Here is a 25,974-nt window from a genome sequence, read left to right on the forward strand (position 1 = left end):
CCTAGCAAAAAGCAGAACGTCCAAGAATATTTAGAACACTGAGGCCAAATCAAGCTATCCAAACTTGTTTTTTGTAATGATGAAAGAACCATTTGAAAGTTCTTTCAGATTATGTGAGATAAGGATATTAACTTCCAGTAAAATTAGACCTGCCTGATGTATAAAGGTTAACCCTGAAGCACCAACCCAAAGGTGACCAGTTTGCAGACTATGTTACTGTCACTAATGTCAGTGCTTTCCTCATCTTCAATGAGCCATCAGTGCAGTTCACTATAGGTGTTCGAGGAGAGATGCTAAATCTTAATGGTATGAAAAGCCATCTCAGTTTATGGAAGCTGCAACAAAAGAATCGTGTGTTATTTGAGGACTTATTCTTTAATATCCATTTTGAGGAGCTAATTTATTATTTCATTGCAAGCCCTTTCTTTATAGCATTAGCTTTAATGAACTATGAAACAAGTGCTACAACTTAGTTTTTAAAACAAACTGTAATAGTTGATTTTAGGAGTCTTTCTTTTTTCAGCAGTGTCTTGAATGATTAGGTAGGTAAAGTGGGCATGCTATTTCTACATGAGATCCTAGAACATTTGGAAGTCCGTTAACACTTCCAGGCTACAAGACAGTGTCCTGTGTTCTTTTATGTGATGTGAGGCAGGTGTGGCCACAAGAGGAGAAAGAGGAGAGGTCAGGAAAACAAGTTTATTATACTCACAGATCCAAGAGATAGGAGGTGCAGCACACCGTGCAGGGCCACCTGGGGAAGCACCAGCATCAGTCTGTCATGAGGCTTCTGAGAGTCTAGGCCACAGTCTTGATTGGAGTTCCTGTGGAAAAGGCAAGGCAGGGCAGGAAAACAGTTTAGGATTGGCTAGTGTGAATAATTTCCATGGACTCTAAGCTGTAGGGGCAGTGCCTAGTTGTCTAGTACCCAGCCCTGGGATGATTAAGGCAGAATAATATTTCCTCCTGGGGTGCATGGGACAGCTAGAGGAAGTATGGCTCTGAATTGGTTAGTTTGTAAATCAAAGGCATGATCCAGGCTGAGACCTTGGCTCTATCCAAGGATTAGCTGGCCCTGGGAGGGACAATCTCTCCCTAGCCTGAAAAGTTTTTAAGATGTCAAAACATCATAATATACAGAAAATAAAAATATAAACAATACAGGTAGACTTGCTAAATTTTTATCTCTTGTGCACTAAATAGAATCATAAACTCATAGGCATTTTGATCAAAGTGGAACTTTTGAAGTCATGCAGGGGTCCTTAACTGGGATCCACAGACTCCCAAGGGGTCTGTGATTACGACTATATTTCAGTATAATTGGTTTCTTTGGTAATCTCATGTATTCTATTTTATTTTATGCATTTAAAAGCATTATTCTGAGAAGAGGACTCTGGGCTTTCTTTACCAGTTTACCAAAGAGTCTATGGCACAAATAAAGTTCAGACTCCCATTCTAGTCCAACCTCTTAATTTTAAGATGCAGAAACTGAAGTTCAGAAAAGTAAAGTGATTTACCAAAAGTCTCAGAGTTAGTTAGAAGCAGAATTGGGATTAGGATACAGATCTTCTGATGCCTAACCCGGGATTCTGCTTAGGGTATAGGCTAAGCTGCTGAAACAAAACAATAAAGGTTTATTTTTCTCTGATGTTTATCAATCCAGAAGTAGGCAGGTTGTCCAGATGGTTCTACTCAATGCGGTCATTGAGCGTTCCAGGTCCCACCCATGTTGTTGTTCCACTGCCCACCCGCCTATGGTGCTTTCTGGTGTTCCCATCCCAGCCTATGGGGAAGGGGAGAAAAAGGAAGTGGAGGGGGAGATGCAGAGTTGCATACACCACTTCTGCAGAGTGAACACATGCACATATCTCACAATGAGGAAAACTGGGGTATCTGGTCTCTAGTAGGGCAGCCACGTTTCCTGCTAAAGCTCAGGGGTTCTAGTACTAAAAGGAAACAGGAAGAGTGGATACTAGGGGCAGTTAGCAATCCATACCACACCAGTAATGAACAAAAACAAATGATCATTGAATTCTGCCATGAACCGGTGACTGATAAAGATATGTGAGTATCTACACCAACCGAAAAATGTGTCATACTTTCTCCTACACAAAAGCATTTTGGGAAAGGCAGATATTGCCAGGGGAAGAGAACAGCTAGCCTTCTGGGTGAATTGCAGGGAAAATGGACACTCTGGAAGTTATGAGCTTCAAGTTTGGTAGCAATATCAGTATCAATATCAATATCAATTATCATCGATGTCAATATCAGTTATCAAGTTTGTTCAGCCAAACCACCTGGATAAACCTGGCTAGATGACTACTGATAAGCAAAGTCTGCCTCTGCTGTCAGTTTTCTTACCTGAACCAGAGAGGATCTCTGGTGACTCCAAAAATATTTAAGTACGCCTTGGGGATTCCTTCATGGACTTCTTGGAACTCTGACATAGTCTAGAATTTTTTTCACAACATTTTTCAGTGCCCCAACCCAGAATTGTGGCTCTCTGCAGGTTTAGGCAACTTCACATTCCTAATTAAAGGCAGGGCAAAGGGATTAAAATTTGAAATTTATACTTAAGCTGGTTTTCAAATCCACAAAATAAGGAAATGGAAAGATTCTAAAATTTATCAGATGTTGATGTAAGAGAATTGAAAAGACAAATGGGAAAGACAAAATTGGAAAGACAGATTTCAGCAATCACATTTTGAATTTAACAACTTTTAGAAAAAGATTTTAATCATAAATTTATTTTAAATGATGTATTTTGGATTATTTTTTAAAAAATATTTTTGAGGTGTAATTTATATACCATAAGATTCAACCATGTTAAGTGGACAGTACTTTTTAGGATATTTATGAAGTTGTGCAACCATCATCCACAATCCAGTTTTCAAGCATTTCCATCATCCCAAAGAGATTTCTTGTGCCCATTCCCCAGTCTAGTCCCTAGGCAACCACCTGTCTACTTTCTGTCTCTACAGATTGGTCTTTTCTCGACATTTCTAGATATAATATGTGGTCTTTTACATCTGTCTTCTTTCATTGAGCATGTTTTGAGGTTCATTGTGTTAGTTGTTTGCTCCTTTTTACTGATGTCTAGTATTGCAATGTGTGGATATGCCTCATTTTGTCTATCCATTCACCAGTTGATGGACAGTTGGATTGTTCCCACTCTTTGGCTATTATGAATAATGCTACTATGAACATTTGTGTTCATTTTCATGGGCCTAAGTTTTCATTTCTCTTGGGTAGATATCTACAAGTGGAATTGTTAGGTCATGTGTTAAATTTATGTTTAACTTTTTTAGAAACTGCCAAAGTATTTTAAATGACATTTTATATGTTTTTTAAAACTGTATCCATTGAGCTGCATGAGGCAATTTCAATGCATTTTTTAGAGCTCTGGCATTTTTGCTGCTTAGAAAATAGTTTCTGAACCAGAACGATCAGTATATAAAGCAGCATATGTCTGCAGAAACACATTCCAGAGCTACACACATTTGGCCTGGATTTTATTACATAGATAATATGTTCTCTGTGAAAAAATAGATAGTATAAATGAGAAAAAAAAAGAAAAAGAGAAGTCATCCATATGTCTACCCTCCAGAGATATCCAATGTTATCATTTTATTACATATTCTTCTAGACTTTTATATATTCTCCCCACAGAAAGAGAGAGAGGGAGAGAAATGATAAAGTGATAAAGGATGAGAAATAACATCATGAAAAAGAGTTGCAGATGACAGATAAATATATGAAAAAGTTTTCACTAGTAATCAAAACAATAAAATTAAAGTGACAAAACTTTTTAATCCATCATATTGAAAAGATTTAAAAGATTTTAAAATCCACTGGGATAAAGGAATGGAGGGACCAGCACTCCAGTACGTTGCTGGTGAGTGTAAATTGGTTTAGCTTTTCTCAGGGTGTTTTGCCACTGTGTATGGACAGTGCACATTTCCAACAATTCTAGTTCTAGGAAGATAGTAGACAAAGTTGAGAAAAATGTTTGTGTTGGGAAAAACTAGAAGAAATCTAGATATCCACCAATGGGAGTTATAAGATAAAATATTATTGATGTGAAAATATATCAAGAAAAAACAATTTACATGAAACCATATAGTCCATACCGTTTTTATTTCAAAAACAATCACTTTTGAGTTTACAAATATAGAAAAAAATCTAGGCCAATATGTTAGTAGTAGTCATTTCTGTTGTGGAATAAAAAGAAATTTATATATATATTTTAAAGGTTTTCTTGTTCTTTTTTTTTTCTTCTTAAGATTGGCCCTGAGTTAACACCTGTTGCCAATCTTCTTTTTGTTTGTTTGGTTTTTTTTCTCCCCAAAACCTCCCAGTACATAGTTGTTTATTGTAGTTGTAGGTCCTTCTGGTTCCACTATGTGGGGCACTGCCTCAGCATGGCTTGATGAGCAGTGCTAGGTCTGCGCCCAGGATCTGATCTGGCAAAACTCTGGGCCGCCAAAGCAGAGTGCATGAACTTAACCACTCGGCCATGGGGTCAATTATCATACAGGTTCTAGGCATGCACTACTTTTAAAATAAACAATAGAATTACTTACATTTTGAAAAAAGTTATGAATAGCTTGTGTCAGAGATCAAAATATAAAGAGTAACAGGCTAATCTTTGACCTAATTAATCAGATCTACAAAAAGTTTGGCTATTTGGAGAGTTGAGAGAAGGGCAGAGGCTAAAAAGAGGATTGGCATTGGCTGAATGGGAGCTGTGGGCCCGGCACTCTATAGCAGCTGCTGGGAGCCAAGAGCACAAGTGTGAAGTAACATAACACAGTGTTTGGATTTGGCTTCTAGCAGCTGCTATACACAACTGTTTTTTGAAAGATTATCAAGCCCATCCCACGAATGACATATTCCAAGCAGTTTTATAAAAATGCTGAAAAATGGCTCCCTAAATGCTAGTGTCTGCCAGGCTGTTACAAGCAATGAATGTTCAGTGAACTAAACTCCGCTCTGTCAACTCAGGGGTTGCTCGTTGTTACATTATTGACCTTTTAACAAAAGGACTAGAGGAGTTGCTAGCTGGCGAGAGGTTGCCAGCTGTCCCCCTCACAGCTGAGCAGCTTTCCAGCAGTATGTGAGGCCTGTTAACCTCAGCGTCTCTACCTGCATTCTAGCTCTCTTCTACCTGCACCATCAGCAGGCCCACTCCCCCATCCAGTGCTGTCAAAGCCTGGAAGGAAAGAAGCTTCTCCCCACCAAAATGCTCATTTCCTGTTGTGTGGCATGCAGGGATTCTGCATTGTTCTTGACACCCGTTAGTTGGGTTCTCCCATAGCACTTATTCAGGAGATATTTACCTAGAGACACTTTACTTCAGCTTCATGGGGCAAGAAACTGTGTTCAAAACCAAAGTGACTTGAGCTCTTCACAGGTGATACACACCTATTAACTTCAGCAGTATACAGATATCCCTGCTGCGTTATCAAATGTTTTAGTAACTCAGAACAGTTACACAAGTGCACCTATAGGAAAAGAAAGCGTTTCTTCCGTCAACAAGAGCGTTTTCCCTTAAGTGTCTCCTACATGTCTCAACCTTCCCTCTTACTAATTCTAGTTATGAAAGGGTTGACTAGATGCCAGGAGGGATTGGCACATGTGGATTCCCTCCCCCAGGGACTCTGCCTCTTAATGGTTCTCACTTAAAATTCTCCTAACTGATTATTTTCATTCCCCTTCCTCTCCTCCTAAAAACATCCTGATTCACTAACTTAGCTTTGCCTGAAGACACACTGCTGAGGGGACCCACTGTCAGAGGATCCCATTTCATAAACAGTCATGGTCCTCTGTTTCTCGTATAATCCTGGACTTTTACTAAATTCAGATAAACTAAACTCAAATGTAGATATTGCATTAGAATTCCTTTTGCAAGTATCTTCACTTTGGGTACAAACATTTGATTAGAATGAATGTTTTCCTTTCTCTTCCAAAGTGGTAGTGCCCAGCTTAGGGATGGGCAAAGCTTCATGGTTCTTATTCTCTTGTGGATGCATCCAGAAGGTGACAGAAAAGTCTGTTTTTTCCCCTCTGGAGCCATTTGTAGTTTCTGAACACAATAAATATCTTAAGAACAGACTTTCTAGCACAATTAACATTAGACTTTTCCAATAGCAATCCCCAATATCTCCATATTTATTTTCTTTTAGAACATTTTGAGCAGGCAAGGGCCATGAGGCAAAGGTCACAGGTCATTTTCAGAGCCGTTTCTAACATAATGTTCTTTGTACTGACCGTGAAAAACACATTGTTATGTTGTTAAGCAAATTACAAGATTGAAGCTTTGCTTTACTGGGCCAAAGATGCGTCCACTATGGTGATGTGGTAAGAAATGTGTGCACTAAGACCTCAGCCTGCTGGGCTGAGAGAACAAGTCCAAGAGGGTTAATGGGATCCTTCTGTATCTCCACAGATGCTGATGCAGAGATTGAAGGAGCCCCAGCCTCTCCTTTGGATGTGGTTTGCTTAGAGGCCAACAAAGATTATATCATCATCTCTTGGAAACAGCCAGCTGTGGATGGAGGGAGTCCTATTCTGGGATATTTTATTGATAAGTTAGTACTTTGTCTAACTTCATTTAGAGTGATTTATCCATAGAGATGCATGCTTGATTTCTCCCACCATTTCTAGGTGAAATATTTTGTTTGATGATCTCCCCTCCCTCTTTCTCTGTGTCTCTGTCTCCTTCTCTCTTTCTCCCTCTCTCTCTCTCTCTCTCATATATATATATATATAACATTTACCTAAATTCCAAAGATAATCTTTGAATTTGACTGCCAACACAAGTCACTAGTTTGCAAGAATGCTATGAATTTGGCCTAATAGAGGCCACTGTGGAAATGAAATACCTGGTATTCAATATCTTTCATGTTCATATTCCTCATATGTCAGTAATTTAAGAATATTAAGTAATCTAAAGAATAATACTTTAGAAATACTAAGAAAAGCTTATTTACATTGCAAGATGTGATTTCAAGTTAGACAAAGAAATAGCAAATATGAATAGTATTAAATTATGCTCTATATAGAGTTCCTGCTGCTTACATTCTCCAAAACTTAAAAACTCTGATATTTATAGTAATTGAGTCTTACACATTAATTATCTGGTGAGTTTATACAAGATAGACAACAAATTTAGATTATTGACCTAAATACATTATTATCTGACTTAGTTGCTATTCAGATGGTTTCTCCAATTCTCTTTCCAGTTTTGAGTAATAAAATCTGATTGTAGAAACCACTAGGGACAGATGATCTGTGCCATGGTACCATGGTTTTGTACCAAGGTGTATTAAACCTAATATTTATAGCAATAAGTAAATCTATGACTATTGGGCTCAATACCATCCTGAGGAATATTTATAATAAATTACATACTATATAATAGTACACTCAATGCTTTCATATTATTTCATCCTCTAGTAATGATGAACTGTGAAGTTTTAGATAGATTCTTTTTTATCCTTACAATTTCTGCGTGATTGTCTTTGGCAAATTTCTGAAGGATTTGAGAACTTTGATCAGTGAAACACCAGGGACAATCAGTACATTTTGTTTTCCTTTTGCCTTCGTCATAATAAAAACAACCATATTATAGCTAATAATCTATAAAGCATTTGCCATGTGCATGGCACTGTCCTAAACAGTTCGCATATGTTAACTGTTAATCCATAACCAGCCTTTGAAAGGTAAGTGCTATTATTCTAAGTAGGAAACAAGTAGCTGGCCCACGGCCACATGCTAATGAGGAAACACTAAATTGTCTAAAGTCACACAGTGTAAGTAGCAGAACTAGAATTCAAATATCAGCCTGGCTATAAGTTTATGTTCTTTCTGCTCCAACAGGCTGTAGAAGTCTCCAGAGCAGCTGCTCTCCACCTTTCTATCTGCCCACACAAGGGTTAGGAAGCACACTGTAGGATCATTAGGTCACCACGACAGTATCTGCACAGAGAGAGAGGAGACAGGGGCAGTCTGAAGAATTGTTTTAGCCCTCTGAGCTCCCTCCCACGCCCCACCCGTAGCAGCTCTAGAATTTCTACAAAGGAAAGATTTAGGGGAAAGTGGATGGAAGGCAGAGATTGAAGCCATATTTGATAGCACTTTATATGAAGTTGAGGAAAATGTCTCTTGTCAGTATCAAAAAAAAATGGAAGGGTGATGGTGAGGAAGCAAAGATAAACCCTTCACCCCAACCACGTTTGCACTGCCGTTAGCAACCCTTCCGCCATGAGAATCATTTGGGAATTACACATTTTGGACATAGAGCCATGTTAGGGAAGTGATATAAACTAAAAGTGCTGTGCTCTACTCATAAAAAATGACGAATTACTTAATCCTAATGCTGTATAATTCAGGCACATGGTTGAGCCCCTAAACCCCTGTTGGTTTGGCCAGTAGCATGATCTGAACTGTCATCTGTCTCCCAGGGTGTGACACTCCATCCCCAGTCACTAACTGCCATAAAAGCAGCCTATTAGAAATCAGAGGTTCCTGGGGCAGGCCCGGTGGCCAAGTGGTTAAGTTCGCACCACTTCAGTGGCCCAGGGTTTCACCAGTTGGGATCCGAGGCACGGACCTAACACCATTCATCAGGCCATGCTGAGGAGGTGTCCCACATAGCAGAGCCAGAAGGACCTACAACTAGAGTATACAGCTATATACTGGGGGGCTTTGGGGAAAAGAAGAGAAAAAAACAAATCAGAGATTCCAAGTACTTAAACTTCCCTTGCCAGGCCTGGAAATTTCCCTGCATCTTGTCAATCTCATCTGTTAAGAAACAAATATACTATGGTACCCCCTCGCCTTTCCACTCACACAACATGGGGTGACCATCAAGTGAGCTCTTTCCAAGCTACGGTACAAGTAGGTATCTTTTAAAGTGTTAACTTTCTTAACAATAATCTCATTTTTTTTAAAGATTTTATTTTTTTCCTTTTTCTCCCAAAGCCTCCCGTCCATAGCTGTGTATTTTTTAGTTGTGGGTCCTTCTAGTTGTGACATGTGGGATACCGCCTCAGCATGGCTTGATGAGCGGTGCCATGTCCACACCCAGGATTCGAACCAGCGAAACCCTTGGCCACCGAAGCAGAGCGCACAAACTTAACCATTCGGCCCTGGGGCCGGCCCCCAATAATCCCATTTTTAAAAGAAAATGCCTAAAGTAGACAAATAAAGAAGTCACTAACAGTGGAATTGAAGACATCAGCCAGGGAGAGATTTGGAGGATTCTCCCCATGAGTCTCTCCAGTGTAGAGACTGTACATATCTGTCTGTGTCTTTTTTCCCCAAAGGTCCTCTGCTTATCACATGAGGTCCCTCAGCTGCCTGCTTTTAGTGAGTTCAAACAACATATATGTGTTCAGAAAGGATCTGACACTTCTTTCTTCTTGTTAAAGAAGACACATTGCAATTGAGTGGAACTGGGTGTCTGCAGTTAAATAACTAGCTGGGCACAATTGATCTGGATATTTTATAGAGAGAAGACCACAGCAAGAGGGTGGTTTGCAGCTTTGGAGCTATTAATGTAAGCCATACTTCTTTTAAGATTTTGCTACTCACTCTCTTTCCATTAGATGTGAGGTGGGCACAGATAGCTGGTCTCAATGCAATGACACACCTGTGAAGTTTGCACGTTTTCCAGTCACTGGATTGATAGAAGGTCGTTCCTATATATTCAGAGTTCGAGCTGTGAATAAAACTGGAATAGGTCTACCATCTCGTGTTTCTGAGCCTGTAGCTGCTCTGGATCCAGCTGAGAAAGCTAGACTTAAAAGTAAGTACTTTTCATTTTTCAGGATGGTTCCTGAACCTTTTTTAAATAACTGTGATAGATGTCATTGCAAGGTTATTCCTCACCCTTCCACTAGAGGGAGAAGAGAATAAGAAATCCCTTATTGATCAGAAAATCCTAGGGGAACAAAAACCAAAACCAAAAACAAGTGTTTGTTTTTTGACTCATCTATTCTCTAAGGGCTTTATTTTATTTTTGTTTGATTCAGAAAACTTTGTCTTGTTAAACTTAGTTCCAGGAATTGTGTTTGAAATGAAATAAGAAAACCAAGAGCCTGGAGAGCATTTTTATTCATTTTGTTAGCACACTCCAAATATACTTTTCTTTCTGGTTCAGTTTTTAAAATTGTAAGGTAAATTTCTTAACCTTGAATTTATCCCTTAGAGCATTAATATGTCAACACAGTGGATTTCTTTATATGAAAGGAAAGACACATTTACAACATTGTATCTGATACTTACTTGAGTTTCCACATTAGGCAGTCAAAAATAATCTTTTCATATATTTAGCCTCCAAATCTCAGTATGAAAACCATGGTATATGAATTGTGCTCCACATTTGTTTCATGGGACCCCATATGGCATCCTTAATAATAGGGACCATAAAATGACCTTAAAAGAATTGTTGGAAATTAACGTTTCAGTATATATCAGATTTCTCAACTTTGGCTGTATTGACAGTTTAGGTCAGATAATTCTTTGTTGTAGGGGGCTATCCTGTGCATTGTAAGACGTTTAGCAGTGTCCCTGGCCTCTACCCACTGGATGCTGATGGAACCCTCCCTTCCCCCCACCGTTGTGACAATCAAAATAGTCTCCAAACATTACGGAATGTCCCCGTGGGGCAAATTCACCCTAGTTGAGGACGGCCGGTCTATGCCATATTCACAGTGTTGTTCTTTACCTTAAGTACACAAAGTGGCATCATAAAAATCTAAGGAAAATGATGCCATCTTTTCTATAGAGACTTTTCCTAGTCAGCCTCCTTGATTGGTCTCCAATCACTTTCATCTACCGTCCGACTTCCCTCCCTCTTTCCTAATTCCATTTCATAGTTTCATTTACTCCTCTTTTATAAATTCCAATTAAAATAAAATTTGTTTGAATTGACAATAAGTTACCTTGTTCATCACCTTTCCATTTTTGCACAAAGTCCCTGGTGAAAAGTTCCTTGATTAAAAGAGGAGTTGAACCATTCTCTTTTTCTGATATCTATGGGAACACAGAAATGAATTTCCCCTTCAACTTTATACCGTCTGTCTCATCCATTTTCCTGACTCAGAATCTAAACTGCTTTCCTTTGTAGAGAACACTTTTCAAAATATGCTGGAAAGAAATTGCTTTTGTTGAGCTTAACTGCAGGATCAGCGCCCCTCTCCTCTTTCATCTTCCTTATGACAGATAAATAACTACAGGGCTTATAATTGTTCCAAAAACTTTTCTCCCAAATCCATGCTATCTCTTAAGAAGGAACGAGAGAGCCTACATATTTCAGGAGATCCACATTGAACAGTAAGTGAACACAGGTTATTTATCTCACTTGTGAAGTACAATTCTGGAAATGTCAATTCAGTCCAGGCGGGTCCTGGGCTCTAGCCAATAGTGAGTCCCTTGAGGACACAATACCATATATTTGCTCAGTAAGATTCAATAGGACAATACATAAGTAAACTAGTACCAAACCCATCTGTGACTAATCTAGACAGCATATCAGTGCAATTGAAACTGCATTTGTGAATGTTTGTGATTTTTATATTTATCACTGTTCAGGCCGCCCTTCAGCACCCTGGACTGGACAGATCATTGTCACTGAAGAGGAACCTACAGGTAAAAGCTATGTTTTCCCCAGATACTACTGCCAATGTTTTGCTATGTGGTTTACTTTTGTTGTGGAGGGAGACTACAATGCATATTATTTAATATGTTTTGGGAAGAACATTCTGAAGTATGTGGAGATCATGAAGTAACTCATGTTGTTAAAGGATCACTTTTTAAAAAAACTTTATTAAGGTATAATTGAGATACAGTAAACTTCATGTCTGTAAAATGTAAAATTTTATAAATTTTATATGTGGATACACCTGTGAAACCATCACCATGATCAAAATAATTAACATATCCATCGCCCCTAAAATTTCCTCATGCCACCTTGTAATACCTCCCTCCTACCCCTTCCCCATCTCCAGGCCATCAGTAATCTACTTTCTGTCACTATAGTTTCTGTTGTCCACAATTTTAAATACATGGAATGATACTCATTTTTGTCTGATTTCCTTGACTGAGCATAATTATTCTGAGATTTATCCATATTGATGCATGTATCAGTTCAATCAATTTATTTATCCATTCATCATTGAAAGCTTCTATGAACATCTTTGTTAAGTGTTTGTGTGGACATATGCTTTCATTTCTCTTGGATAAATACCTACACATTGAATGGATAGGTCTTATGGTAGGTGTATGTTTAATTTTTAAAGAAACTTCCCACTGTTTTCCAAAATGGTTGTACCCTTTTACATTCCATCCTCAGTATATGAGAGTTCTGGTTGTTCTACATTGTCACCAGTACTTGGTATGGTCAGTATTTTCAATTTTAGCCATTCTAGTGGGTGCATATTGGTGTTTTATACCATAGTGTTATTTCATAGTAGGTGCATAGTGGTCTCAATTTGCATTTCCCTAGTCGTGTTGAGCATCTTTTCATGTGGTTATTTGTCATTTTTGCATCATATTTGATATCTCTGCTAAATCTGAGTTCACTCAATATTTTTCCTGGTTTTTTTCTAGAAATGTTATAGCATTCACTTTTACGTTTCAGTCTATGATCCATTTCAAATTGATTTTTTCTATATTGTCTGAAGTAGGGGTCTCAGTTCTTATTATTTTGGATATAGCTGTCCAATTATATCAGCAATATCTATCGAAAAGATTATCCTTTTCCCATTGAATTGCCTTGGCACCATTGTCAAAATCAATTGATTGCATATCTGTGGGTCTATTTCTGGAATCTAATGTCCAAGGTCTGTAAACAGTTGTTCGTGTATTTTGCTCAGTCTTTTAGTGGTTTCACATGGACGGGTCACTCCAATGTCAAGAACTGAGGAGGGTCTAAAATTTTATCCTACTTACAAGCTAATAAGTTTCATACCACAGTTTCATAGGTGCTGGTGAAACACAGGAGAGTCCTGGGTCAGAGACAAAGGGTTTTATGTTACTCACAGCACAGCAGGCAGCATGAGCTTCATGTTCTCCTTGGTTTCCCTTGCCTCCCCAAGTACCACAGAGCGATGTGGAGAGCATAGATGGTTGCTACACACACAGTAGATTTGTGTCACAGCTGAGAAACCTTGCACTTGGGAAACCTCAATCTTAGAAGGGGGCTGCTAACAAACCTATCCGAACTTTCTCCAGAGAAAGATTATCTTTATTATTCTGGTCAGAAAACAAGTCAATTCTCTGCCCTAGAGGATATACTATCTCTGTAGTCCCAAGCTGTTTGTTATCCAAACATCCTTGAAAAGGTATTCTGGGGAAAAAAAAGCTGATAGAAGATGTGCAGAAAACCATTGAGAGTTGTCTCCCAACACCAGTCCTGTTACTCCCTCTTGTCCAGAAGCAGAAGTAGAGAATCACATTTTAAATTGCATTTGAGAACTATGATTCCACTCCTCTTTATAAAGATAGAAAAGATAACTTGTGTCATTGCTATTGTTTTTCAGGACTAATAAGGAAATTAAAATTGTCGAGCAACGAAAGTAAAATTATGGCTTTGAATGAATGAATGAATGTTTTGGGAAGAATTTTAGAGACAAGATATTTCTTTATATTGTGGAGCAGTAATTAACTCCTCCTCCAGTAGGAGAGAAGCATCTGTGACCTCTGAGCATCATATGCTTCCCCGAGTGTGTGCTCCTCACTTTTCCTTGTTGTTTTTCAGAGGGTATTATTCCTGGGCCCCCCACAGACCTCTCTGTCACTGAGGCCACCCGAAGCTATGTGGTGTTAAGCTGGAAACCCCCTCGCCAGCGTGGCCATGAGGGCATTCTGTACTTTGTGGAAAAGGTAAGACTCTGGGATCAACATTATTACCCCATGCCACTTCCTAAAGATTTCTTTAAAGAAGAAATTAGATTTCCATTGTGTCCTGAACTCTTTAAACCCTTATAAACTATGAACAATCTCCACCAAAAAATATATATCACACATAACTTTGCCTGAAAGTTCAGGGGATTTGTGGATTCTTCAGGCTCACCCTTAGACTCCTAAGAGGTCCACAGACTCCAAATCATAACCCCTGTAGGATGAGAGATGTTCCTGAAACTGCAGATTGCCTATATGACAATGTTTTCTAGAGACTTTCTCTGTCTCCCTTGCTCTAGGAATGGCTTTTCATCTCTCTTTCACTTGTCCTTCTCCAGCAGGGAGTGAACATCAATGAGGATAGATGGTGAGAGGAATAGAAATTACAGTGCTTTCTAATGGCTGGGAAAGTTGAAGAGGGAAAGGCTTCACATGCTGCCTCGCGCTTAACTAGCACTACTCTAAGTGCAGGTGGTGTGGTATGGTCAGGGATTATGAAACAACATAAAATACTGGCTAGTTCTTTCTGTCAAATATCTTAAAATTATATTGTAATTATATTATTTTAGAGAGGGCAGCATACAATGAAAGCCTAAAAGGCATGGAATGATGAGAATTACATGAAATCTATCATATACCCATATTTTACGGGAATCCTAATAAGTATTTATGCCCAGAAAATGTAGAAAAGCCAAGACCTGGACAGGATACTATTTGGGAGAACTGCCTCAGCTGTAAGTGCAGACACGTAGGAGAACCTGCCAGGCAAGGCATGGGGCTCTAGGGGTGTAAGAAGTCCTTGGCCAACAAGATAATTGATACTGGAAAAGGGCATTTAAAAAGAATTTGCCTAAAATATGATTCACCCCTTATACGTTGTTGCTGGGAATGTAAATTGGTCCAACCACTATGGAAAACAATATGGAGGTTCCTCAAAAGATTTAAAATAGATCTACCATTTGATCCAGGAATTCTGCTTCCGGGTATTTATCCAAAGGAAATGAAAACAGAATTTAAAGGAAGCCCTCAGGAAAAGAAGTTGGATACTAGCTATGTTAAAAGGTAGTACCAGGGGCAACTCCACATCTTCAAAAAATACATGGCATGGGGGTGCGAGGAGGGGGGAGATGAAAAAAGTAAAAGGATTTCAGTGACATATAGGCACTCCCATATTTATCACAACATTATTCACAATAGTCAAGATATGGAAACAACCCAAATGCCCACCAACAGATGAATAGATAAAAAAGATGTGGTACATATATGTGATGGACTGTTATTCCCCCATGAGAAAAGAGGATATCATCCCACTTGTGACAACATGGATGGACATTAGACGTTGTGCTAAGTGAGGTAAGTCAGACACCACTTATATGTGGATCTAAAAAAGTTGAACCTGTGAAAAACAGAGGAAAACAGTGGTTACCAGGGAATGGGGGTGGGGGAATAAGAGTAATAGTGTTCAAAGGTACCAGCTTGTAATGAATAGTAAATAAGCCTTGGAGCTCTAATGCACAGTATAATGATTATAGACGATGGTCTTGTACTATAATTATTAATAAGTATTGCTTCATTGGCAATCATATTACAATACACAAATGTATCAAAGTAACATGTTGTACACCTAAAACTTACACAATGTTACATGTCCAATTTATTCAATAAAAATAATTAAATAAAATGAGGTTCATAATCCATTTGTTAGGAAAGTTTTGATTAGAATATAATTTAAAAAATGAAACAAAAGTAAGTTTATCTTTATGTGAGAATATTTACATTTTTATTGGCAGCTATGTACCATTTTTTTAGAACAATAATAAAACAAGTGTTTGTACTTTTTTTTTATATTTTTTTTATATATTTTTTTACAATACAGTGTTATTAACTATAGTCACCATACTGTACATTCCATTCCATGATTTATTTGTTTTATAACTGGAATTTGTACCTTTTGACCCCTTTTACCCATTTTTCCCATACTCCTGCCTCTGGCAACAACCAATCTGTTCCCTGTATCTATGAGTTCAGTTTTTTTTTGGTTTTTTTGTTTGTTTGTTTTTAGAATCCACATATAAATGAGATTACACAGTATTTGTCTTTGAGACAATTTTTATAAAATTGTATGATGGCTTGATAAAGGGTCATTTACTGTACATTTTACTTTCATAGCAAAATCATAGAAAAGGTCTTTTCTTTTTTTTGCAAAAATTTTATGGAGCACAATTAATTTTCCTAAAAGCCTCTCTCTTTTATCCTTAATGCTATTCTGATTATTCAATTTCAAAACACCTATTGGGTTGCCTTCCCTGACAATTATTACAAGAGAATAGATATCATAGGTAAATAGGTGTGTGCAAACATCTGCAAAATAGGTGAAAACATAAAAGCAATATGCAACTTTTTTTATGGCCTTTTAATTATTTCAAATCAGTGGCACTTAAGAAAATTATACTGGAACTGAAAGTGCTAGAGTCTGCGGTTTCCCTTTATTAATTACTGTCCTTTGATAAGAATGTTTAGTTCATGTCTTTGAGGAGCATGCCTCACTTCCTTCTTATCCCTAGCAAACTGGTAACAATAAATGGATCATCTCTTCAGTGTGCACTATGGACATCTTCCAAGAGAGTCTGATTTTACCAAAATAATATTAAAAATTTATATCTTTATTAATTTTTATATTTTCTAGCTATTAGCCTCAAATAAAATATAACTTGAGTAGCATTCTCAATTTTTAAAGAAAATTTTTCTCTATTTTTTTAATAGACAGCAAGAGTAGAGTGATAACTGTTCACTTCCTGGGGTGTTTAATGTACACCCCCACTGAATCCTTTTGAAATGTTCCACAGGAAGAGGCTTCTGAAGAAACTCTGCGACAGTAACTACCATCTTTCCTATAACAATGACACGGTAGCAACCTACTACTGAGGCATTTTCTTCAGAAGCGTCAACTTTGGTTTCTGTTGATCATATCCTTTAGTCACATAAACTCTAATTTCTCCAGAAAAGTCAGTAACTTCCCTAGACCTAAATACATGATGAGTCTTGATTAAAAATTTAAGTATTCTTCTACCAGCGCATCTCTTAGTATGGAACAGAGGGGACATTTAAGGGTACAGCATGAGTAGAGAGGCCGGTTCGGGTACAGCTGACACGTACAGCACGCCCAGGCTGTTGAAGTACTGGGGAAGCAGAACATGTCCAGAGACCTCGGGCACATTTACAGAAGAACTATCCAAATGTCAAACCGTTCCCCCGAGCTGAGTCTCAAGTTATTTCTTATGAACCACTTCTGAGAACATTGACCTTTCTAAGGGGAAATGTTTCACACGCTTGTCCTGTGGCGAGTTTCCGTCCCCAGAATGTTCACACCATGGCTGCGCTGCCTTTTCAGTTACCCCTGTGCTTACGCTTCTTCACAGGACTTTTTACCTAGGATTTGCGTGCACATAAAGCATGGACTTGCCTGTCATGGCTACAGGCTTACAACCAGTTGTACAATGTCCATGAGACCTGAGATGGTTGAAATTGAGGGGTTTATTAGCAAGGGAAGAAGATGAATCAGGTTTCCACACTCCCAGCCCTCCAACCTGCTGTGTTCTTTCCAGCCCCAAACTTTTTCCTTAGTTGTTTTACTTCTTGGGCTCTTCCTCTCATTCCCCTATCAAAAATCTGGTCATGTCAGAGACAAGGATTGTATTACTTCATAGCTCTGTTTCTATCAATAGGAATGAAAATAGCTGATGTTTACTATGGACCAGGCACTGTTCTAAGCACTCGACACATGTTAACCCACTTAATTCTTACAGTATCCCTATGAGGGAAATACTTTTGTTTTCATCATGCCTATTTTGTAGATGAGGAAATTAAGGCATTGATAGGGTATATAATTTGCCCAAGGTCCTACAGCTACTAAGAGGCAGAGCTGGGATTTGAACCCAGACAGTCTGGCTCAGGTGCATATATCCAACTGTTACACTTTGCTGCCTTTCAACCTTCTCAAACCTAAGTCTTCTCTGGAACTTTGATAACCACACAATTCTCCACAACACCTACTTCCGAACACAGTTGAAAGAATTAGAGAGTTACAATGGTGTATAAAGTTCTTAGCACAGTGAAGGCAGCTTATTGTTTTTCTTATGAAAGTATAAATGAGTGATGATTGCTTATGTGTTCCCCAGGGCACAATATGTCAAAATGAATCATAGCCATAAACTAAAGGATTAAAAGTCTGGGAGAATTTTATCCCTCCATGGACAGCAGGTTGATTGTTTAAGGAAAATTTATCCTCTCTACCCTCCCACACACACAACTGCCACATTATCATATAAAGCACTGCAAGGGACTTTAGAGTTACCTTGTCAAATCTGCTTATCTTACAGATATAAAACTGAGACCAGGAGCTCTCATGTGACTTTCCCAAGGTCATGTAGTTCATTACTAAGAAATCTAGGACCAGAATCGATGCTTCTGGGGTCTTTTTGCAGGCCACATTGCCTCCCATTTCAAGTCAATGAAGATTATGACCAACAATGTACCAGTAAATTTATGTTCCCCAAACTGTATCATTCTTGACACTGGTCAGTCTATCACAAGGTTTGGATTCCTGAAAAAGTCTCTTGAAACTGTTCAAAAGTTCTGTAGCACAATTCCTTGCACTGACCTTGGACCGGGTCAAAAATTAGAATAGGAGGGAAAAAGGATTACTGAAGACTGCCAGTAATTTTCTTTTTATACTATTCTCTACCAAAGCTCGAATATACAATTCTAGGCTCTGAAGTATAGCAGTGAACATGACAGCTCCCTGAACCCATTTCATTGGAATTTACTTTCCAATGGAGGAGACAAGAAATAAATAATTTAATTTCAAGTAGCAATAAGTGTTTTGAAGAAAAATAAAGCAGGTTAAGGGACACAGAGTGGTGGGAAAGGAACAAAGAACTCTTAGATTGGTGATGGGGAAGGGGTGATCAAGAAGGCCTTTCCGAGGTGGTATTATTTGAGCATAGACCTGAATTATGTTATGAGTCACTAAATAACGTTCAAAGTAATACAGTTTATAACAATGAAATGAAAATTTAACTAACATAGCATATTAAATTTAATTACCTACACTAAGAATTAGAAATGGATCTGATCCCAAACTATCTTCTAAATAAATTAAGGACTTTTGTAAGTAAATCAATGATCTTATTTAGTTAATAAAGGAAGTGAAGTATTAAAGTTGCATATTTGCCCAACAATACAAAATCCAAAGCCATATTTGGATTTAGATAATCCTATGGACTTCAGATGCTCCATTCCCCATTTCCTCCAAATCTCTTCTCCAGTCCAACTCACATAACATGTCTGATAAATAAAACTACAAGATGCCTGGCCTGGAGTTCCCGTTTATCCTTGCTATGCTTTCAATGGGTTTCACTGTTCTGGCTGCAGTGTGACGCAGAAACAGAAAACTGGCAGCGGGTGAACACAGAGCTCCCTGTGAAGTCGCCCCGCTTTGCTCTGTTCGACTTGGCCGAGGGGAAATCCTACCGTTTCCGCGTCCGCTGTTCTAATTCAGCAGGAGTTGGTGAGCCCTCAGAGGCAACGGATGTGACCGTGGTAGGGGACAAACTTGGTAAGTGTAGAGTTTAGTCGAACAACTGTAAACTTATTTTACTTCAACTCAAGAGAAGAGCCAAAGCAAGAATCTCATTAGAATATATATATATATATATATACACGCAGAAGTAAAAATGGTGACATCCTTCTTTCATATTATAAATTCAGTTGATTACTTGAGTAATACATTAAACAAAAATTCATTGTTATGAATTTATGAAAAGTAAACTTGAAGTTATGAAAAGTAAACTCCTCCAGGAGTTTCAACAGTATTACTAATGTATTTTTTCTGGAGTGGGTTGGTATGTTCATGGGTGTTTAGTTTTTCATTATGCTCCCAAACTAACATATTTACTTTTTAATTTTCTGCCTTAACAAATATATTATAAAATAAAGCAGTTGTATGTTGGACATAACTATTTGTATAATATGTGTATATGTGTGTGTCTGTGCATATATGATAAGCATGTATTTTTAAAACCACCCTGAATTTGATCATCATTTTCTTCTTTTCTCAGATATCCCTAAGGCCCCAGGCAATGTCATCCCAAGCAGAAATACAGATACATCAGTGGTAGTTACATGGGAGGAATCCAAAGATGCTAAAGAGCTGGTCGGGTACTACATAGAGTCAAGCGTTGTTGGTTCCGGCAAGTGGGAGCCCTGCAACAACAACCCCGTGAAGGGCTCACGGTAACCGCACTGCGTGTGTGTACTGGGGGGCCTTCCGACTCTAGAGCCGCAGAAGCTGCCAAGAGGAAACGTGGCCATGGACCCATACAGTGGCACAAACATCCAAGGGAGGGAGATTTTTTTAAAAAACATTATACTCTAAATATCTAAATGAATTTAAAATTAAACGTAAACATTTATTTATGATGTTAAACACTTAGAAACACATGCCAGCCGTGATAAGGGTTCATTTTATAGCTTTTTTCTGATTCTTTTCTTTTACGCTATTTGTCCTTCTTACCCCTCTGTTCTGGTGTTTAATACCCAATGTGATACTAGCTTTGAAGGATCTGATAGACTCTAGCTAACATAAATTACCCAGGTATTTTAAATGAACAGAAAAAAGTATCAACACTTTACAAATTCTGAATCAGCATAGTTAAACCCAGTGCCAAGGAGACATAAATAACACCAAAACAAGGGCATTCAGAATACTTTGCCACCTCTTTATATCTGCTTCTAATGTGGAGAGGGTTATTATTTCTTGCTTTCAAATATTTTATCAACCAGCTTTGCAAGTTGATGGTGAATTCTGGCCAGCACCCAAACTCTGAGCCTCTTTTGATTTAGGACCAATCTGAGAAGGGAATCTCTCCCCAAACATTGTCAGACAAGCTTGTTAAGCACCTTCTGGCTTAGCCACTTCTAAGTCCAAGGACCCTCATAGGATGAGTGGTTCTTTTGCAGAACATGAGAGAATAGAGACAAACCGATTAATGGGAGAAGGCAATATGTTTTGCAAGAGATTCACTTGGTCTGTTTGTGGATTTCACTTTTACTCTGAGTTCCCAGCGTTTTCTTGGGGCTATTTAGAAACATTCACAGAGCGCAGGCAGAGTCTGCCTTTCCACAAACGTTTCGGAGCTGCTCAAAGGCAGGCACCATTTTTTATTCATCTTGGTATTTACAATACCTAGCTCAGGGTCTGGAACACTGAAGCATTCAATAAATATTCACTGCACTGACCTGAAGGACTGGCCTAAATTATGGTTTCCTTTATGAAATATTTAAACATGCTAATAGTAGTAGAGTCATAACTCTGGTTATAGTCCTTAGGAGGGATTAAAATGTTATAGTGATTCATGAAACAACTATTTATAGCCATAATAGCTATTAAAACATGAGGTTGTTTTATGTGTGAAACTGCCCCTGGATTCACACCCATTATTGGATCCTTATATCTCAATGGTAATTCTGGAATCCATTTTTCACCTTATTTTCAGAGTCTAGTGTTATTTCTCAAGTAATTGTACCTTCCCTGGCATGCAGGGGGGCAGTGACTTGGTCTCTGTGACAAGGAGCAGCTCATGCCTCACAGCCATAAGTATATACCCGAAATAGCCACTAATAATATTATTAATACCACCTATTATTTATTAAGTACCTCCTGTATGCCAGGCCCTGTAATATGGCCAATGTTTACACAAAAATTATTATGTATCCATTATTATCCCCATTTTACTGATAAGCACGCAGAGGCTCAGAAATGTTAAGGTCCTTATTCAGGGGGAAACCAAGACTCCTCATTGTCTGGCAGAGTAAGTTTAAAAATTTGCCTTAGCTGCCTTCTTGTCTAAAGCACATGTTACCTGGATCTCTGTACATCTTTTTCTTCCTTTTAAAAAAATGAATCACTTTCATAAAGCAAGATCATTCAGTTAAGCTAACAATCATCTTCTCTAATTTTCTTCCTAGGAAAGTTTTTTTCCCCAGTTTTATTGAGAAATAACTGACATAAATGATTGTATAAGTTTAAAGTGTAGAGCATGGTGGTTTGATTTACATATTTGAAATGATTACCACAGTAGGTTCAGCTAATATCCATCTTCTCGTGTAGATACAATAAAAAGAAAAGAAAGAAGAAAAGAAAAAAGGGAACAAATTTTCTCCTTGTGATGAGAACTCTTGGGATTTACTCTCTTATTGACTTTCCTGTATATTGTACAGCAGTGTTAACTATGGTCATCATGTACATTACATCTCTACCTAGGAAAGCTTTTACAAACTTTCTTTCCTTTTAGATTTACTTGTCATGGATTGACTACTGGTCAGAGTTATATTTTTCGGGTCAGAGCAGTTAATGCAGCTGGACTTAGTGAATATTCACAGAATTCGGAAGCGATTGAAGTAAAAGCTGCTATTGGTAAGTTCCTTATGCATAAGTTTGTAGGGAAAAAATGAATTTTTCTAAATTGCAAAGGAAGATACCATCCTCTCCAGAAATTGTTTAAAGCTTCCAATATTGCTTGATGATTCCATCCTTAGATGATCATTTTCTCTGACTCCAGGTGACATCTAACCTTCCATAGCTGTCATTTTACAGATCCTCATCACTGTGCATCCATAGCGTTTTCATCTTCACAAGTCCAAGTTTCCTCAAATATTTCCCATTGTGTGAAACTCCATTTTAACCTAGTCCTCATCCTGGGAATGTGAGGGGCCATCGAATTCCATGAAGTGGTATATCTCCCATAACACAGATCATCTTGTACCTAAAAGCCATTTCATCTGTGACAGAGCCTGGCTTGTTTTCACTAACAGCACGTTAACATGCTTTTTATAAATTCCTTTAAAATTAGTGCAAGACACATGTGGTTGCTTAATCATATGTTTCATCTCTGCTTGCAAAGTAACCAACAGAATAAAGCCAGTAATAAAGTAATTATATGTATGTACTTGACGTACCTCCCAATCTTAGATAAAGCAGGGAGGGTATCCAGGTAGTTCAAAGCCATAAAAATGAAATCTGTGATATAGTAACACATATTCAAAGAGAAAGATTATTTAATATCAATTGTCTTCAGTTAGCATTCTATATTACTTTTGAACATTCTTTGTAATGTGGACAATAGTGAACATGTTTATTTAAGGTTGGGAGGTACAGACCATTAATATTTCAGTAATGTACATAATTCTAACTGTGATGAAATCAAAATCTTTAATATTATGTCTCTTGTGCATTTTATGTTCCTTTTCCCCCCCATTCCATTGAATAATAGGGCTACGCCTTTCAAGAAATGTCTGAGATTTGCTTTTTCTTGTATATACTTGGGTTCTGCAAATCAAAATGGTTCCTGTTCTGTCTGTGTTTTTTGTTCTCATTTCTTCTTTTTCCAGAAAATGGAGAAGTTGAAATGTTTCGTTGTTGTAAATTATGTGAAATGTATGCTTTCCATATTTCTTGCAAATCCAAGTGATTTCTGTTAAACCAAGATTGTTTTTGTTCTGTTTGTGGTCCTAATGTGTTCCTCTTTGTTCTGTTAAATAAGAGCAGTTTATACTGTGTCCAGGCTCAAAGTGTTTCTGTTGTTATCTGGTGATTGTAGGGGGAGGAGTGTCTCCAGATATGTGGCCTGAACTGAATGATACACCTGGTGGACTAACAGACTCCAGGGGAGGCATGCATGAAACCTCCCAGCCAACCTTTAAGAAAGATGCTTTGCTTGGTAGCAAACTTAACAAACCTTCACTACCCAGTAGCTCTCACAACCTGGGCCAAACAGAAGTGAGTAAAGTAAGTGAAACAGTTCAGGAAGAACTTACCCCATCACCACAGACAGCAGCTCTTAAGGGGAAAAGTAAGTCTGACCCTCTGACAAAGAAGAAGGATATAGGTGAGAGTTGAAAGAGTAAAACTGTTTCATCTGTCTCCATCAGTGTCCTCACTTCTCATTGTCTAGATCACATCCTTCCATCTGTGCTCACTTTCATCAATATTTATTCTTAATTTTATGTGTTTTCAGCTATCCATTTGCAGTAATATTGTTTAATGAGTTGTAAAAGGAATTTTGTATGATTTGGCTTTTTTACATAATTCATTGTGCTTAATGACAATAGAATATTCAAAGTGATTTGGCAATAGAGTTCTTTTTGGTTTCTCAGGCAGACGCACACCTTTGGCCTCATTTTGCTGAGAGAATTGGAGATGAGAACAGGAAGCATTTGATAATCATAGCCTATCAAATAGGCTTTTGAACTATTCATGTTCAGTACATGTATAGGAAAAATATTTTATAACGATGTGACATTTTATCAAGATCATAGGTATTAAGTTCTATTGTTCATCCTCAGGTTTTCAAATTCCTCTCACATTTAATTCAAATAAATATAAGTAATATTATCTCTTTGAGTTGCCATGGAAAGTTTAACGGTACTATAATCACATATAGCTATATTCTGTGATATATGATCTACATTCCTAAAACTGATTTATTTAAGACTATCAATAAGCTAAGAATTTTCTAACTGGGATATTTGGTACTTGTGGCTTATGTATTCTAAGAGACAATGTTTTCCTTCTCAAATAAAAAGAAATAATAAGCATATACTGATAAATTATAACATGCCTCCATCCATCCCCTATTTTTACCCCCAACTTCTGTCACCTTCTCTATTGTTTTTTGATGTCTTCATTTGTCCCTTCAACTCAAGATCAGATGGATGTTCATATTCAACATTGAAATGGGGAGAGAGAGACAAAAAAGAAAGCTGTTTTAATATGTAAAGAATGAAGGAGGTTGGTGAGATGGGGAAGAGAGAAACAAATGTATTTTATTTAAAAATCTTTATTGTTCTGAGAATCTTTTGGAGTAACAATGAATAGTTCCTTTATCTCTGATAATCCAAATAAATATCAAGAAAATTCTTTTTAATGTTATTGCATATATAGATGAATTTCTTTTCATCACCTCACCCTCTCTTTCTGTATCAAAAACTATAATTTCAGTAGTTGAGTGAAAAGTTGATTAGCAAAGTCACGTAAATGAAGGAAAACTTTTAAAACATCCTCCAAATATTTTTCTGGCTAGACACTAATAAACATGGTGACAGCTATATAGTATTTTGTGCTATATAAATAATATTCCAACATCAGGTTAAAAATAATGTGACAAAAGTATTATATACTAAGGGAAAATCACATGACAGAGTCTGCCTATTTTTAAAAACAATTTTTTTAAAGGTGGCATTTAGCTGAGTTTCAGAATAAGATTTTTCCTGTGTGTAGGCAGAATCTGTATGATTGTAAGGTCTCACAAGTGTACGTGTGCCTGAATGGTGAAATGCTAACCGTTTGGAAATACATGGAAATTCTCAAAAGCGAATTGAGGAAGAAGTTGATATACATATTACCTTTTGCTCAGGGAGCAAATAAAAATAAAACCACACAAAGAAACAAACAAAAATTTACATCTTGGGGAAAATATTTCTTCTTATGGGGAATAGAATCATTTTCTAACATATTGCACCATCTCACTGTTAGTAGTATTTCAAAACTTATTTCTTCCTGGAAGTGGGGGGCAGGTTCTTTTTATCTTTGGAATAATAATTGCAGTGCACTTTTTACTGTGTGCCTATTTTCCTTCTCATATGCCAAATCAGATGCCAAGTTACTGATCAGTGTCGTGTTTTACTTTTATACTGCAAGACCTAGTACCCTCATGCATGGCACCAATGAAACAAGTTTAATGTATGTAGAATCATAGATGCATTTCTGTCTACTCACGAGCTATTCATATTGCAACAGCGGCACCATCTCCACCCTGTGATATCACTTGTCTTGAAAGTTTTCATGACTCAATGGTTCTTGGATGGAAGCAACCAGATAAGACCGGTGGGGCTGAAATTACTGGCTATTATGTGAACTATCGTGAGGTAATTGACGGGGTACCAGGAAGATGGAGAGAAGCCAACATCAAAGCTGTCAGTGATGAGGCATATAAGGTAAGCGTAGAC

At 37.7% G+C, this 25,974-nt stretch overlaps 1 protein-coding gene across 3 annotated transcripts in view; it reads left to right on the plus strand.

Annotated features, from left to right (window-relative positions):
• Positions 1–25,974, plus strand: part of MYOM1 (myomesin 1) — a 158,206-nt gene that overhangs the window by 72,478 nt on the left and 59,754 nt on the right. For 2 of the 3 annotated variants that reach the window (XM_070513340.1, XM_014832874.3), the window contains exons 11-18: positions 6,449–6,590; positions 9,612–9,811; positions 11,599–11,655; positions 13,766–13,890; positions 19,342–19,525; positions 20,028–20,202; positions 22,263–22,384; positions 25,766–25,962. In XM_070513340.1, the coding sequence (XP_070369441.1) occupies positions 6,449–6,590; positions 9,612–9,811; positions 11,599–11,655; positions 13,766–13,890; positions 19,342–19,525; positions 20,028–20,202; positions 22,263–22,384; positions 25,766–25,962 (1,202 nt within the window). Of the gene's footprint in view, positions 1–6,448; positions 6,591–9,611; positions 9,812–11,598; positions 11,656–13,765; positions 13,891–19,341; positions 19,526–20,027; positions 20,203–22,262; positions 22,385–23,567; positions 23,856–25,765; positions 25,963–25,974 lie in introns of all 3 variants that reach the window. The other variant, XM_014832876.3, reaches the window with a different exon arrangement.

Source organism: Equus asinus, chromosome 7, assembly GCF_041296235.1.
Source record: "Equus asinus isolate D_3611 breed Donkey chromosome 7, EquAss-T2T_v2, whole genome shotgun sequence".
Classification (NCBI taxonomy): Eukaryota; Metazoa; Chordata; class Mammalia; order Perissodactyla; family Equidae; genus Equus; species Equus asinus.